This window comes from Giraffa tippelskirchi, chromosome 2, assembly GCF_054371585.1.
Source record: "Giraffa tippelskirchi isolate mGirTip1 chromosome 2, T2T-mGirTip1v1.2.pri, whole genome shotgun sequence".
NCBI lineage: Eukaryota > Metazoa > Chordata > Mammalia > Artiodactyla > Giraffidae > Giraffa > Giraffa tippelskirchi.
The window spans coordinates 215,082,458-215,097,559 of NC_137276.1; the positions used below are offsets into that span (position 1 = coordinate 215,082,458).

General features: G+C 34.1%; 1 protein-coding gene across 2 annotated transcripts in view; it reads left to right on the forward strand.

Moving 5' to 3' along the window:
- Positions 1-15,102, forward strand: part of NCAM2 (neural cell adhesion molecule 2) — a 522,399-nt gene that overhangs the window by 314,431 nt on the left and 192,866 nt on the right. For both annotated transcript variants that reach the window (XM_081573615.1, XM_081573614.1), the window contains exons 2-4: positions 5,764-5,838; positions 9,996-10,202; positions 12,058-12,201. In XM_081573615.1, coding sequence (XP_081429741.1) covers positions 5,764-5,838; positions 9,996-10,202; positions 12,058-12,201 — 426 coding nt within the window. The remainder of the gene's footprint in view (positions 1-5,763; positions 5,839-9,995; positions 10,203-12,057; positions 12,202-15,102) is intronic.

A 15,102-nucleotide genomic window follows, 5' to 3' on the forward strand; every position in this document is an offset into this window, starting at 1 on the left:
ACTTTCAAAACTATTTCTCCAATTATAATATATGACCATAATTCTACATGAGATCAACTTCATCTATATTGACCTACTATTGGGAAAGACAATGATGCTGGGAAAGATTTAGGGCAAGAGGAGGCAACAGAAGATGAGATGGTTGGATAGCATCTCCAACTCAATGGAAATGAATTTGAACAAACTCTAGGAAATAGTGAAGGACAGGGAAGCCTGGTATGCCGCAGTCCATGGGGTCACAAAGAGTGGGACACAACTTAGTGACTGAACAACAACAACAACAATTATTCCCTGAATATTCCTTGAACATTTTTGCCTTAACTGGAATGTCCACCAACATGTATTTCTTACTTGGAGTGGCTATCCTTTTTCTGTCCTTCTATTGCAATATCTACTCCAGCTTTTTCCCCCAAGTTTTATTGTCCTCTATGCAGAGTTCTTGACCATAAATGTCATAATGTCCATAATTGACACACATCGTCTTGTTTTATCATTCTTCTTTTTATGTAGTATTTTTGCCTTACCAAATAAAGTAGAAATACTTTGACATTAGAAACTATGACATTATTTTATATACCATAACATCTTAAAAGAGTGATTTTCAAAATGCATGTATTCAATAAATACTTACTGATTTTTGTAAATAAATTTTAGTTTACCCAATTCTACATTTAAGATAGTACTGCATTTCTTTCTTTGAGGGTAATTCAAAAAAGACATATTTATCATGAATGCATTCTTCAGGCTGTTAGTGTAAAATGTTTTCTTACTTTAAATGAGAATCTCATGTGAAGATACTGGCATTTTGACTATCTAATCCCAATTTTAATACAAAATTATGATTGATTGATTTGTTTTTAAGTAATTATATCATTTAATCAACAGTGTTGCTTATATCAAGTGAGTCAATCTATGTAACATTATACCCTTCTAGATTTCTTCAAAGTTATTACATCTATTCCCAATACATAAGAAGAGTAAAATATCAAGATTAGATTTTTCAGCATCAGTGAATGCCATTTTATTACTCAAATTCCATCCAACCCTAAACAGATATTTTAATTTGAAATATTTAATATATTTTTTTCTGAATGACATAAAGGCTCCATTTCACTGTCCACTCTCATTGTTTATTATTTTTAGTGCCTAAATTGAAATATCAGAAATGAAGGTGAAGTTAAAAGGAGAGATATAAATATATCAGTCCTTCCCAGTTTTCTCTGAACACAACATTGTCATTAGAAGATTATTTCAGTTTCTTCTGGCATTTAAGTGCAAAGACTCTGGGGGAGGTCATTTTGTACCATATGTACCTTCCTCTGAGGGAAGTAACCATAGGTCAAGAATGGTCACCGAAATTGATGTTAAATTTCTAGAGCAATGATTAAGGCATGACCTTAAATTTTAGTTCTTCTAGTTTTTCCTAATCTGGGCATGTTTTAATGTATCTGTGGAGGTCAATTAGAGTAAATCCAGTCTTTGGGAAATGTATTAAACTAGAGATGTATTCGAAATGCATTAAACTAGAGAATTATGTGCTGTCTTTTTATTATATACTTTTAATCCCTGATTTGTAGCCAATGTGCCCAGTCACCAAAATGTCCATAAAAATATGGTCTTGGTTAATGGATGAATTGATAGTTTGTATGGAATGAAAATTAACCAAGTGTTTTAATATAAATTAACTAATCAATTTCAAGATTAATTTCATTTTATTGCAATGAATATATTATTTATTATACCCATTAGCAAATCTGTGTAAAATTGTTCAGAACTTTTAAAATGCCTACATGTGTTTGGCTTTTAAATGGCTGCATCTTTCAAGTTTTGTCTTTTCTGTAAACTCCAAAAGTCAAACTGGTAATTGCTTAAGTAATAATTGGCAGAAATTTCTCAAAAGTTCTAATATCTTTAAACTCAATTTAAGTCGGTGAAATGATTCCAAAACTTTATATTGTCAGTACTGTCAGTGTTCTGTAGCCAGTGTACGATAAACTCTTGGTACAGTGTTTTTTCATTATTCTGCCATGCATTTATATGTATTATCAGTTTAGGAGAAATAGAAGTGAGGGTGATGAGCTTTCCCTTCTAGAAATTTACATTTAAATATAGTAGAGAAGGGTTCCTTGATAGGTAGGTGGATAAAGAATCTGCCTGCAATGCAAGAGACACAGGAGATGGGGGTTCGATCCCTGGGTTGGGAAGATCCCCTGGAGGAGGAAATGACAACCCATTTAAGTATTCTTCCTTGGAAAATCCCATGGACAGAGGGGCCTGGCTGGCTCCTTGGGGTCACAAAGAATCAGACACAACTGATCAATTAACACAAATACTAGAGAAGTGAATATCGTTATTAACAATATACATTTCATTTGTTTAGTGAACGTGCCTCTGGATCAAAGACATTAATTTGTTGATGTTATAAATGGAACTATCCAAGAATATTTTGAAAAGTTACTGATATTTTAGTTTCATTTTGAAGATAGAATGTAGCCAGCCATGTGGAGATTAGAGAAAGGGAGGTGGCAAAGGAAATAGTTTGCACAAAAGCACATTGGTGAGGAAGTGTGAGTCAGTGGGGAAGTAGAGGATGATTAAATGTAGTTGTCTACAGCTGCAAAAGTATTAAGGAACAACTGGAAATAAACTTGGAAAAGTTAGTTTTCTTTCAATTAAAACGTACAGATAAGTAATTAACTGAATAAAACAAGTGCATTTTGGAGATTTTTGAGTAAGCAGGTGAAATTAAACAGTTTTTGAAATGTACACTTGCAGCAACCTGAGAAATATTCTCATGGGAAGAAACATTGTAGAGATATAAATCAGAAAAAGAAATATAGAATTTGATACATCACTCTCAGATTAGAAAAAATATCTAAGGTTACAAATAAGTGAGTGGATATATTAGGGAAACAGTGTTGGAAATAAACAAGAATGCATACAAGTAATATTTCAGAGGTTATATAGCCAAGACTTTATAGCTGATTGGTGATGACCAAAAATTGAATAGTAAACAGCAATTTTTGATGGAAGTGTTAAGTGTTCATTTTGAACTTGGAGAAATTGAAATTAAAATATGCTATTCAACTGAATGTGAATTGAGAATTAGAAATTGTAGGATTCAACTATGGGAAAACATAGACTGGAGAACCAAAGAGAAAAGGAAATTGATGTCATGAAATGAGATGATATCTTAAAGGAGAAAGTATAAGTAGTGAAAAGAGAATGAAAAAAATCACAATTCCCTTCTTTCTTCCAACCATATCACCTCTTTTCTACCTCTGTCCCTTCTATCCATAAGTATGAGTAAACCTTTCCCAGTTTATAAAGTCCCATGCCCAGAATTGTAGATCCCCTCATGCTCTACACATCTCTATAGGCATAAGTTTCTTAAGAGGCCGATCTCAAATTCCTTGACTTTGTCTACAGTTTGATTCTATTGTCTCCATTGGAGATTAGTTACTTCTCCAAATAAAAAGTCCTGTTCTGTCAATTCTCACTAGAATTGGCAATGTTTATAATAGATACTCTCTTGTTCCTTCATTTGGGACTTCCCTGGTGGCTCAGATAGTAGACTATCCACCTGGAATGCGGGAGACCTGCGTTCGAACACTGGGTCCAAAAGATCCCTTGAAGAAGGAAATGACATTCCAGTATTCTTGCCTGGGAAATCCCATGGACAGAGGAACCGGGCCAGCTACAGTTCACCGGGTCACAAAGAGTCAGACTTGACTGAATGACTAACACACTTCCTTGGTTCTTCTAATTTTCTTCCTATTCTAATTCTTTGTTCTCCTTAATGTGTTTCTCTCTGAAATATTAGACTTAACTAGAACACATTTTAGCCCCTATCATATAAGTACTCTCTGAGTGTTGATGAAATTATTAATAAAAAAGGACCAAGACTGACAGGAGAGAAGAGAGCTATGTAGCCAATCCTGTTTCTCAGGGAGGTTTCCAGAAAAAGAAGGATTCATCAATCAAGTATGGGACGTGCAAGGAATTATTTTAAAGAGTTTAAATAACATGTATGACAAGTTTTGGTTGATAAATATTTTCTTCCTTTCTCGTATTTTTGATTTCACATTTTATTTCTTTAAACATTGTCGACATAGATATGTTAGTTACATTCTTAGTCTAATTTATTTTTTTGAAATTTCATGGGTATATTTCTCCTCTAGATTATTTCAACTAATTCGTGCTCACAGTACCTTATTTCACCATGTATTTTATAATGTCATAGTGTGAATTAAGGTTGAATAGAGGTTCATTTATGAAAATCTTGTGGAGTCGGGACCAATTATGAAGGGATTTTGTGTTTGTTTTTGCCACATAGCTGTGAGCCCTACATGTGAAACAGCTTTATAAGTTAATTTTCAGCTTGGGGTTTCCCAAAGAACATATATTTACAATTTCAAAATCCCAAATCTAGGATATGGTAGAACCATGGTTAACTTCTTTAAGGAGAAACATTTTTCTTTTACACAGGCCAGAAGAGCCAACTATCCTTGTCACTTCCTCTTGCCAGTGGGCTAGTTTATTCTATACCCTTCTTAACACTAAGGGTGAATCTTATTCTGGTCCAGTGTTTGGTGATGTTCTGTAGCATCCCCTCTTCTCGGCAAGCTTGGATCCATCCTCTGCAATCTTTGAGCCTTTCAGTTACTATGATCCTCAAAATTCTCGATGTAGGCTTGCATTCTAATTTTCAGATTTTTCTTAATTATTTTTTTTTTCCCTTGAAGCACCATTACTTTCCTGAAAAGGTTTGGTTCAGTTCAGTTCAGTCGCTCAGTCGTGTCCGACTCTGCAACCCCATGGACTGCAGCACGCCAGACTTCCTTGTCCATCACCTACTGCTGGAGCTTGTTTAAACTCATGTCTCTCCAGTCAGTGATGCCATCCAACCATCACATCTTCTGTCATCCCCTTCTCCTCCTGCCTTCAATCTTTCAAACTTTCCCAGCATCAGGGTCTTTTCGGAGTCAGTTTTTTTTTCTGAAAAGGTTAGCTATGCACTTCTGGGAGCAAAGGATGGTGGAAGAGTATTTTAGGGCATAATCACACTGTCTTGTGTACCATATTATAAGAAATATAAATCTTTTAATTTATATTAAAGCATAATTTTAATTATCTTCTGATGTTAGAATATTCATTTGTTTTATTCCAAATCTTACAATAAACTTTTTAAATATCTTCTCTATTTTATTGCCATTGCTCTGGTTACTTCAATTAACTTATTTATTTTGTGGGGAAAAAAAAAGGAAAAAGTTTATTCCTCTCTCTTTATGTAGTACTCCCTCTCTTCCACATGTCTGTCTTCTTTCATGGAAATATTTTAGTAGTTAGTCAAAAGTAGTTAACTTAAAGTTTTAATTATTATAATAGCAGTGTAGGATGTACTCTTTTTAAGCAAGTTTCCAAATTTTGAGCAAAAATTTTCTGTAGCTGTTGCCCAGTCTGGTAGCACACATAAGCCCTAGCCTGTGAATATGGAACAGTTGTCTGAGTATGAATTTTCTCAAAATTTCAACAGAGCTTGAATGCGTCTTTTATTTGCCCTGGTTATAAAGTGCATAATGATATAATGGATATAATATGTTAGATTGTATTTTGTAAAATTTTCATTTCTCTTTACAGGTAATAAAAGCATAAGAGAATAAATAATTGCTGTTTAGATCATGTGATATAGGCACGATGTGTTAATATTTTAGCATTTATGTTTAAAAGCAAAATTAATTTTACTCAAATATTTTCTTTCAGCTCTTCTTCAAGTGACAATTTCACTTAGCAAAGTAGAGCTTAGTGTGGGTGAATCTAAATTCTTCACATGTACAGGTAAGTATTTCTACAAATATTTTCAGATAGCTTGTTTCATTCTTCAGTTAGTTATATAATATACTGAGTAATTTCATAGTTAAAATATCAGTTCTCTAGAAATAAAATTATATATTATCATTGTACTTATAATGATTGTAAAAGTGTTAATAAGCACATTTTGCATATTAAGCACTATGAATTTTATTTATTACTTTCCAGTTACTAATCTTGACTGTCAAACAAACTAGATTATTTATTTTGAAGATAACTTAGAAAATATAATGTATGCATGATAACTTTTAAAGAAATTTAAATATTTCTCTCTAAATTGTAATATTAGAATAAATTTATATTTTATAATTGAATCATTTTGTTTAGAAATATCATATATCATAATGCCTATGGGAAATTATAAGGTTCTACTTAAGCAACAAATCTTTATTCAATATGTAAAACTCACAAATGAACACATTCTACTGCTATTTAGATTCATAATATTAATTTTATGCATAAAGGACTTCATATATAAAGTTTTAAAATATTCATTTAGTGCCAAAGTATGTTTTAATATATTTTAAAATTGTTTTCTTTCATGATTATATGTTAGCAATTCAAAACTGGATTAAATACATATTTCTGACATAAAATGCATTATAAAAGTTGTCTTAAGAATAGCATGACTTATGTAAATCATCATTGCAATTAATAAAAATAGAAGCAGTTATAATAATATATCTAAAAATCATATCAAATCATATGAACCTCTACTAAAGGCCATGATTCTTCATATATTTGCCTTCTTAAAAGTCTGAATTGATAGGTCTGTTGATAATGTTGTTGTATATTTGCAAATGGGAAGACAGAGAGTAGGGGAGACATTGGTTCAGTATCTTTTTTTTTTATGTCAGCACAGGTTTGGTGTAAAAATATAACTCTTTGTTTCTAAACTATATCCATACTATATATGCACAAATGCACACATCCAGCTCAACTGTATCACAAAATCACAGAAAAATGAAATTGTTTTAAAAAATGAATTTGAAAATAAAATCAAACTGTATTATATTCTTGGATTTCCATTATCTTTATAATATAAATCATATGATGTATTGCCTCTGTAGATAATTCATAAATTAAATTAACACATAATTTAAGAGTATGAATTAACATCATCCAGTGGTACTGTTTTGGCTCTTAGTAATAGGCAAAATAATCAAGCACTTTTTTTTCCTTTTATATAAAGACAATTAACCAAGAGCTGTGCTGTTGGCCTCAAAGTAGCCTTATTTATGTTAAATAAAGTAATAAACCAAAAATTAAAAATGAAGACGTGGGCTGCTGCTGCTAAGTCGCTTCAGTTGTGTCTGACTTTGTGCAACCCCGTAGATGGCAGCCCACCAGGCTCCCCCATCCCTGGGATTCTCCAGGCAAGAACACTGGAGTGGTTTGCCATTTCCCTCTTCAGTGCATGAAAGTGAAAATTGAAAGTGAAGTTGCTCAGTCATGTCTGACTCTTCGAGACCTCATGGACTGCAGCCTACCAGGCTCCTCCATCCATGGGATTTTCCAGACAAGATACTGGTGTGGGGTGCCATCACATTCTCCAGAAGACGTGGGAAACCTATACAAATCAGAACACTTGTATATATTTTTCTATCACAGTGGTGATATGTTGATATGATTCTAAAATTTCCTGAACTGAGACATCTAAAACTCAATAAAATAAGTATGTCTTCAGATTGAACTAGAAGGTGGTCATGTTACGGAAATGGGTTTTTTGACTCTTTAATCAACAGAAGTTGGTAAGAGGCCAGATGAGAAATTCAGACAGGGCTTTATCCCGAATTCTGCTACACACTAGAATGTGAAAATGAGTGACAGGTTTCCTTGCTTGCTATCTGAGGTGGGATGAGCTGGTCCTTTAAATGGTTTGAGGGTAGGTGTGAATGAATCACTGGGTCAGTCTGGAGAGGCAGCCTAGGTGGTATACTATACAGGTGTCATGTGTAGTACCCTGCTTTTGCTCCCTCAAAAGTAGCAGTTGGATTTTGGCCTTTATGCATCTTGTTGTTCACAATTTGCTGCAACTGCAGGTGCTTGTAGTTATTTTTAGTCCCTTGTAGTTTCTTTGTATTCTGTTGCTCTAGGAGACGTTTTTTCAGGTGCAAGCATCTCAGTGAAAGGGTCCCAATTCCCACGATTTAGCTGAGCTCAGTCATATCCTCACAGAAATAAGCACAAATGTGTCACATGTGTGAATATTTATATTACCTTTTCAAGAATATAAATTTAGTTCTACTTATTAATTTTCCCATTAGCCCAGTATTATCAGCAATATAACATGGACATTTTTATTGGAAATTGCTGTTTATTGGATTTGCCAGAAAAAGAAAGAATTATGATTGTGCTATGAAAATCCAGAATAAACTCTCTATGATAAATAATTTTTTTCCATATCATTAAGAATGAAAATGTCCAAAATATTTCACAGAAATATCCTATATAATTTACTGTATAAAATGAGGATTTTGTATTTCTCAAATTTAAAGTAATGCAAATTTAAATGATTCCTTTGTAACTTTGTGATGGAAGAAGAGGGAATTAAAACAAATACCTCCCCCAAATGAGTTACCCTGTAACTACTACGGTTTTATGGTTCTGTTTAGAAAAACTGAATATAACATAACTAAGATCATTCAAGGTTTAACTAAACTTCTTTCATACTTTTTCTTCATCATGTCTAATTTGATATAGGAAGGAAGATAATTTGTTTCTAAAGCCATCTTTTGGGGAAAAAGAGAATGAGAGGGAACAATTTTCTTCAAAAAGTCCCAGAAGATGTTAGTTAACTTTATGCATTTTTCTCCGATACTTTTGAGTTAATAGTGCATGCTGCTTCCACAAATTATCTCACAAACAATTAGGTGAAATACATCCTTTTGGTGTCTAAAAGTAAACATGGGAAGCTTCAGCTTTTATGAAGAGGATAATAACCTGGCTTCTGAATTGGAAAACTTAAATAAATGTTTACCCTGTAATGATTTGGCTGTAATTGCCTACCACCATAAGTATCGTTTCAATACATTCTAATTATCATATGATTAAATAGTTAACAGTTTCAGAATCTGATGAAAATACTCATTTCAGTTGGGAAAAGAGAAGATTAGGGGTTCATTTGAAAAATAGTCATTGGCCTTATCTATTCAAGTTTAACAACTTGAGAGATTAATTCAAAATTCTATCAACAAAAGCCAAAGTTTATTTTATAGAAGATTTACATTTTTATGAACTCTGCTGTATGGTGGGGAGAGTGTTATTTCCTGACTCTATCAGAAGGAATTGAGCAGATGAAAGTATGTTCATAATCGTGTTTCAATTTAGATTATGTCTACTGGAGATGGCTCAGTGTGTTAACAATCCACCTGCCAATGCAGGAGACACAGGAGATGAGGGTTCAATTACTGAGTTGGGAAGGGCCCCTGGAGAAGGAAATGGCAACCCACTCCAGTATTCTTGCCTGAGAAATACCATAGACAGGTGAGCCTGGTGGGCTACAGTCCATGGGGTCTTAAAGAGTCGGACGCAAATAGGCACACGCATGTCTATCAAATGGAATGTATTTTGGGCTCAGTTGCCAAGCCAGTTTCAGTATATTAATCCACAGATCACTGTGGTAAAGTTTACACTATGTATGTGCTAAGTCACTTCAGTAGTGTCTGACTGTTTGCAGCCCTATGGACTGTAGCCCACCAGTCTTCTCTGTCCATGGGATTCTCCAGGCAAGAATACTGGAGTGGGTTGCCATGCCCTCCTCCAGGGAATCTTCCTGATCCAGGGATTGAATCCTCGAGTCCTGCATTGCAGGTGGATTCTTTAGCACTGAGCCATATGGGAAGCCCCAAAGTTTACTCTATTATAGCTTAAATACCATACTGGAAAACCCATTTCCCATGGCTTACTCAGACGAGATTTAATCTTCAGTGTTGGATAAATAAGGATGAACATGTGTGCTAGCATTTGTGTTTACTTTCAATTTTGTAAGATTTTCAGATTTTCAGTCTTCTGTTTACATTTTATTCTAAATTGTTAAAGTTGTTACATAATAGTAAATGCCAATATCAAAACAAACACTTGAAACATATTTTCAAACATTTCTCTTCTATGGCTCTCTGCAGCAATTGGTGAACCTGAGAGTATAGACTGGTATAATCCTCAAGGGGAGAAGATAATTTCCACACAGAGGGTATCAGTGCAAAAGGAAGGTATTAGATCAAGATTAACCATCTACAATGCAAATATAGAAGATGCAGGGATATATCGTTGCCAAGCAACAGATGCCAAAGGACAGACACAAGAAGCTACAGTTGTTTTGGAAATTTACCGTAAGTCATGTATTTATGTTTTATTGATTGAAATTATACATTCTTATAAAAATTCAAATTAAAATGCACTTAACAATAGAAGCTACTACTCATTGAGAACTAACTTTGTACTGGACAGTGTATAATAAGACTTTTACAGATATCAGCTTATTTATATTTTACCATAGTATATTTCTAAAATAAGACAGATAATAGGTTACAGTGGATTATAAATATATAGATGGAGCCAATTCTATTGGGTAAATAATATAGATGAAAATGTTTAGTTTTCTGATGCCATTAAGAATCTCTTGGGTAATAGATACCAGTTTATTTAGCATTATGGAACTTATTGGGAATACTTTTTTCACTTTAAAAGCTCATGACTAGAGAAAATTACCTGTGTGACAGCAGTGACCAGTTTAGAATGAGAATTGGGGAAGGATCAGTTGACAGACTTTAGACAGAGAAAAAGTTGAAAACTCATATAAAGAAGAATAATTTCTAACCAGATTCTTAGCTCCAGGTGTTTTAATTAGCAATGTTTTCTATACTTACACTTCATTTTATGACTTGAAATTGATTAATGCCTCATTCCTACTTTCAGAAATCCTAACCTGTTTAGGAAAACTGAAGATCATTGATTCCCTGGTTTTGAAACCAGGTTCCGTCACTGACTTCTGTGGTCCTGAGCAATTGGGTACCCTCTCTGTTTTCAATTTCCATTTATAAAATGGGTATAATAGTAGTACTTACATCATATATAGTGTTGCTTTGAGGACTATATTAATTCATGCATAATGTGCCTAGAATATTACCTTGCAATTAATTTGTGGTAGTTAGCATTTATACCAGTGAAAAACTATAAAAATTTTAGAATGCTAGCTCATAAGTCATGTCTTCCTTACAGCTGTGTTGAAAAAAAGGGCCAAAAGAGTGCCATAGCAATACTTCCTCCTAAGATGACGACATTCTGTTGGAACATTGTTGTCTTCATTTGTCCTGATTTGACCTTTTTCTCTCTCCTCTTAGTTTCTAAACTCCTCAAAGAAGGATGTTTTACTTCTTTATATGCTCATTTGCTGTACTAATTTCATAAATAACAAAAAACTAAATTGAAAACATCATTTCATAGACTAGTATCTGGAAAGAAGTTTCATTTAAAATGATACAAAGGAAAATTCCTGGTGTTTTATTTGTAAAGGTAATTTTTTTTTCTTAGCAAGAACAATGAATTACTTTTGTGAAAATTTCTCATTAACCATAAATATCCATATCCATGCATTCATTTGATACACTTATGGATGTCTACTATATGGCGGACAATATTCTAATTCCTAAAGACTCATCAGTGACTAAAACAGAAAATGTCACTGGCCACTTGGTGCTAACATTTTAGTAGGTAGAAACGGAAGACAAAAAGTAAGCTAAAACTAATGTATAAATGCTAGATATATATGCTATAGAATCCTATAGGGAAGAAATTAAGTAGTTTGGAAATAGAGGGTGATGACTATTTTGCACGTGGAGACTGGGCAAAAATTTGATGGAATTTAAGAGAGTGCAAATGCCCAGAATGAGAACAAATCTGGAGTGTTCAAGGAACTGCCTGGTGTAGAGATTAGGAGAAGAGAAGAAAAATCAGGATCAAAAATTGTGAGATAGACTCCAGTTCATATAGGACCTCGTATAGCAGTGTAAAGACTTTGGATTTTATTAGGATCGGGTAGGAGAATCAGATGGTATGGTAGAGTTTTAAACAATCTAGATTTATCTAATTATTTTATTACAGCATCCATAAACAAAGATTCTGAAATATGTTATTGAGGGGAATGAGCAATAATACTTCTTTGGTTTGTTTTACTTTCTTATACAGAAAAACTCACTTTCAGAGAAGTGGTATCTCCTCAAGAGTTCAAACAAGGAGAGAATGCAGAAGTGGTTTGCCGAGTCAGCAGCTCCCCTGCACCTATCGTCAGCTGGTTGTATCATAATGAGGAAGTCACCGCTATATCCGACAGTTAGTATTTTGGTAACTCCCTAAGTTATATGTTCTAACAATATTGCAATTTTTTTTTTAAGAAGACTGAATCTGCCTGAGTAAATATAGCAATTGGCTTGACCCTAAGTATCAAACAACTGTTTAGGGAACATCAGAGCTCTAAACTAGGGTTTGACAAACTATGGCCCTAGGCTCAATTCAGCCCCTCTGCTATTTTATTAAGGTATTATGGAGATACAGCCAAACCCAATCGTTACATACAGTCTATGGCTACTTTGGAACAAAGTTAAGCAACTGTGACACAGATGGTTTGGCCTACAAAGCCTACAATAGTTACTTTCTGGAGATGACAGAAAAAGTTTCCTGACCCCTGGTTTAGTCAAGAAAAATTTATATACAAACAGTTCAAGAATGTGAAAGTGATAGTCACTCAGTTGTATCCAACTCTTTGTGACCCATGGACTGTAGCCTGCCAGGCTTCTCCATCCATAGAATTCTCCAGGCAAGAATACTAGATAGTGGGTTGCCATTCCCTGGGTGAGGATCTTCCTCGACTGAACAGGGGTCTCCTGCATTGCAGGCAGATTCTTTATCATTTGAGCCACCAGGAAAGCCCAAGTTCAAGGATACTGAATAAATAAAGGAATCTATCCTGATCTACTGAAATTCTACATTTTATAATTCAGACTTGATCCCACAGGCTTATTATATGTAAGCTGAAAATATATCTAAATGGGTCCTATTAGTTTTCCTGGCACTGTTGTTTCAAAGATACTTACATATTCTAAATATTATGGTAAGATGCATGTGGATAATTGTAAGAAAAGTACATTCATTCCAATTGTCTTCATGATTTTGATTCAGACTGAGCTAAAATTCCAGAATAATATGATGTCTGAAATTGAATGCATAATTTGCTTACATTATGCTATTTTACCATTGTGAATTGGGAGTATTTTCAATTTAGAATATTTTTCATTGCACCTGCATTGCAGAGAGGTACAAAATAATTGAATCTTTTAAAATATTCAGTACTTTCTATCTTGGATGATTTTGTTTTGTTTCTAAGAAATGAAACTTCTACAGCATAAAGGAGAGAAAGCAGATAGTTTCTGTTTTTGAATATATACAGAGAATATTTCATGATCACTATAGTCAATTTATTTTTTAATTTTAGAGAATTTTTCTGGGTGTGGTATTTTCACTGCTTGTTAGTTACTGACTAAAACTGTTTTTTCTATTGTCATAAGTCAATGAGACATATCTTTATTTTCAGACAACTGCTTTAGATTTTACTAATAAAATTGCATGAGTAAACTGTATATTTTCTGCTTCTTTTCCCTCAATAATAAAGAAAGCAATACTTTTATAGCAGTTAATTGACAATGTGTAAACATTTTCAGATTACTTAATCTTAGACTTCAAGTGTACATATTTATACAGTAAATTTTAATTATAAAAGGTTTTGAAAATGAGGTTTTTTTTTTTAATACACATAAAAGAAAAGCCACAAAGCAAAGATTGATGGTCAAGTATACTACTGATGGAGGGCTAATGCTTCTATGCTATGCTTATACATTTTCCCAGACTGAAGCAACTTGGTAGCAGCAGCAAGACCCCACGATTAAATGATGTGAGGCTGGAATTCCATCATGGCTCTACACTTTCCTTGGCTTTTGAACTGTGGTGTTGGAGAAGACTCTTGAGAGTCCCTTGGACTGCAAGGAGATCAAACCAGTCCATCCTAAAGGAAATCAGTCCTGAATATTCATTGGAAGGACTGATGCTGAAGCTGAAATTCCAATACTTTGGCCACCTGATGCAAAGAACCAACTCATTAGAAAAGACCCTGATGCTGGGAAAGATTGAAGGTGGTAGGAGAAGGGATGACAGAGGATGAGATGGTTGGATGGCATCACCAACGTGATGGACATGAGTTTGAATAGGCTCTGGGAGTTGGTGATGGACAGGGAGGCCTGGTGTGCTACAGTTCCTGAGGTCGCAAAGAGTCGGACAGGATTGAGTGGCTGAACTGACTGAACTGAAAGCTTTGAACAGCTTTTCTAACTACTCTGTACCTAATTCATATTCTTAATCTTAAATAATAAATTATCGTATCCTTTTGTAAAATTTTTGAAATATTTTTTAATTGGAGGCTAATTACTTTACATCGTTATGTTAGTTTCTGCCTTACACACAATGTGAATCAGCCAGCATTGTTATTCAGTCATTAAGTTGTGTCTGACTCTTTGTAACCCCATGGACTGCAGCATGCCAGACTTTCCTGTCCTTCACTCTCTCCCAGAGTTTGCTGAAACTCATGTCCATCGAATTGGTGATGCCATCCAACCATCTCATCCTCTGTCATCCCCTTCTCCTCCTGCCTTCAGGCTTTCCCAGCATCAGGGTCTCTTTGCATCTCTTTGTGGCCAAAGTATTGGAGCTTCAGCTTTAGCATCAGTCCTTCTAATGAATACTCAGGGTTGATTTCTTATAAGATTGAGTGGTTGGGTCTCCTTGCTGTCCAAAGGACTCTCAAGAGTCTTCTCCAGCACCACACTTAGAAAGCATCAATTCTTTGGTGCCCAACCTTCTCTATGGTCCATATATGCATGTGTATATATATGTGTATATATATATATATATATATATATGTGCGCGCGTGTGTGTGTGTGTGTGTATCCTCTATTATATGCATTTTGAACAATGTTTAGAATTTTAAATAAAACAGACATGTAAATATTTGTTAAGTGAATGAAGAAATATTTAACTTTATATCAGATACTCAGTAAATAATGTCTATTTTTCTTGTTCCTTCTCATTGAGTTTTTATTTCTTGGGAATTAGTTAAACATAGAAACTTAACACTGAGTTTCATGGAAAGCAATGTAGATTTTTTTTTTAAGTTGTAAAATTTGT